This window comes from Gracilinanus agilis, chromosome 3 (assembly GCF_016433145.1).
Source record: "Gracilinanus agilis isolate LMUSP501 chromosome 3, AgileGrace, whole genome shotgun sequence".
Classification (NCBI taxonomy): Eukaryota; Metazoa; Chordata; class Mammalia; order Didelphimorphia; family Didelphidae; genus Gracilinanus; species Gracilinanus agilis.
The window spans coordinates 525,357,724-525,360,313 of record NC_058132.1 but is presented as its reverse complement, the minus strand read 5'-3'; the positions used below and the strand labels follow the sequence as shown (position 1 = coordinate 525,360,313).

General features: G+C 39.3%; 1 protein-coding gene across 1 annotated transcript; it reads right to left on the bottom strand.

The window, feature by feature from the left end:
- Nucleotides 1-283: 283 nt before the first annotated feature.
- On the bottom strand, nucleotides 284-1,327 carry LOC123242868 (G-protein coupled receptor 183-like). The gene has a single exon (XM_044670979.1). It carries the CDS (start codon nucleotides 1,325-1,327, stop codon nucleotides 284-286), a length of 1,044 nt encoding a protein of 347 aa, XP_044526914.1.
- Between the last annotated feature and the right edge of the window lie 1,263 nt (nucleotides 1,328-2,590).

Here is a 2,590-nt window from a genome sequence, read left to right as displayed (position 1 = left end):
CAAGGTCCAGTCAGACCTTCCTGATTCAAAGTCTGATATTCAATTAATTGTGTCACTAAGCTATGCCAGTTCAGGGGTTCTTGATTTGGGGTCCATGAATTTGGTTATATATTTTTTAAAGATTTTAATAATTATATTTCAAGATAGTTTGTTTCCTTTGTAATGCCATGTCTTTTATTTTTTACATTTAAGAGCATTATTCTGAGAAGGGGACTGTATACTTCCCTAGACTGCCAAAGGGGTCCATGAAATTAATAACCTCTATATTGGGCCATAGTCTCCACTAACCCAGCACAGAGTCAACTCCATGGTTGTTACTGTTTGTTTCTGAAGAGTTTTTTCCAGTAGAGGAGAAAGGTGTTGAAATTCTGGGTTTAAAAATCCTGAGGAACTGTTTCTTATAGCCTTGGGATGCAAAGAAGTAAATTATGGGGTCAATGCAACAATTCATGTTCATAAAACAAACTGTGACCTGAAGAGACACCTTAAAAGCTTTCTGCTCAGCACAGGTGGCCTGATAGAATAGTTCTCTAAGCATAAACTGGCTAATATTAAAATGGTAAGGACTAAAGCAGATGATCACTGCCATTAGCACCAGCAGAATAACTAAACAAGCCTTCTTCTGGTGCTCATTCTTGCTCGTCACTGAGTTTTCTTGAGCTATCCTACATAGCTTTAAGGTAATTTTAACATAACAAAATAATATGATCCCCATTGGCCCAAAGAAGCCTAGGACACAACCCCCCAGAAGCAGAAGGGGCAGACTGAGAATCTTTTCGATACTGGCATACTCCATGCAGCTCAGCTTGTCACCCATCTTCTTGGTCAAGGGCAGAAAGAGCACTGGCATTGTCTGCAAGGATGCCAGGCTCCAGACCACAATACAGATGTACTTTGCCCAGCCAGCATGGCGGAATTTGTGATTCTGGTGGGCGTGAACCACAGCAATATATCGGTCAATGCTGATACATGTCATGAGGTAGACACTACCATAGGTATTCACATAGAACACAAAGGCTATCACCCTACAGAGCCAGTCACCAAAAGGCCAATTGAAGTCTAAGATGTAGTAAATGATCCTTCCTGGCAGAGCCAAGGTAAAAAGGATGTCAGACACAGCCAAGTTGATCAAGTAGAGGTCTGTTGAGTTCATCTTCTTCTTTTGAGAGGCAATGTAAATGGCCAGAATGTTCCCAAAGGAGCTGATGACCAAGAGGATGGAGTAGAATAACAACAGGGTCACTCTTGTGATGGAGGAAGGATGGTGAATGGAGCAGATGCTGTCATTGAGGGGGAAGTTACTTTTGTTCACCAAACTGGATGCCATTGGGTGAAGGTCATCAGAGAAGAAGTTTTGCTGAGAGAACACAATAATTTTTTAAATTTTAAAGTAGAAAAACATTGGAACACATTATTTTATTTCTCTTTGTTAACACTGATTTCTTTTACATATTTCCATTTTCATCAACTATATCCTATTTATCAAACACACGAAAAGGCAAACTGATGTAAATGTAAATTTAAGAAGATAGATAGTCCCTGCCTTCAAAGAGCTCAATGAGAACAGGCAGAAGTAAAGGTCTGTCTACCCTACTCCTACAGAGTGGGTAAAGACAGACGTTATTATCCCTATTTTACAGATAGGGAATATAAGGTATCAAAAGGTTTGTTTTGTTTTGTTTTTTAATTGTACTTATGGTTACACAGTGAGAAGTATGCTAGGACTTGAACTTGGGTAATAAACTATATGCAGCTTCACTGTTTGGTGCCCCAACCAAATGAACTCCATCTTGGAAACTGACCATAACGTTGGTTTTACACCATGGTTAGATCATGATTTTTTTTTGCTCTTTCAAGAAGATTTGATCAGAACTTCTCAATCAGATGTGAACACTACTACTAGTTCTAGAAATTCTAGGACTTTCTCTAGAAATCTTTCCAAGCTATCAGAGTGCAGGTGGTCAATGTCATAAATAAAAAATTTCTCTTTCTCTGTTAGTCCTTAAAATGCTGTTGGGTTAAGTGTAAGGAATAAGAAGTCAAAAAGAAAGAGAGAGGAGACAGCTAGGTGGCTCAGTGGATTGAGAGCCAAGTCTAGAGAGGGAAGGTCCTAGGTTCCAATCTAACCTCAGATACTTTCTAGCTGCATGACTCTGGACAAGTCACTTAAGCCCCATTGCCTAGCCCAGAGGTCGGCAACGTATGGCTCTCGAGCCATATCTGGCTCTTTTGAGGGCCAGATATGGCTCTTTCTGCAGGAGCCATAAAGTCAATTTTTTTTTCAGGCACTGTTACAGGAGCGCATACTGTGAGCACTGTATGGCTCTCACGAAATTACATTTAAAAAAATGTGGTGTTTATGGCTCTCACAACCAAAAAGGTTGCTGACCCCTGGCCTAGCCCTTACTGTTCTTTTGCCTTGGAAGAACACAGTATTGATTCTAAGATAGAAAGTAAGGGTTTTAAAAAAAAAAGGAGAAGAGAAAGAAAGGAAGAAAGAAAGAAAGAAAGAAAGAAAGAAAGAAAGAAAGAAAGAAAGAAAGAAAGAAAGAAAGAAAGAAAGAAAGAAAGAAAGAAAGAAAGAAAGAAA

Coding starts and splice junctions, on each gene's coding strand:
- LOC123242868 (XM_044670979.1), bottom strand. CDS start 1,327: ATGGCATCCAGTTTGGTGAACAAAAGTAACTTCCCCCTCAATGACAGC.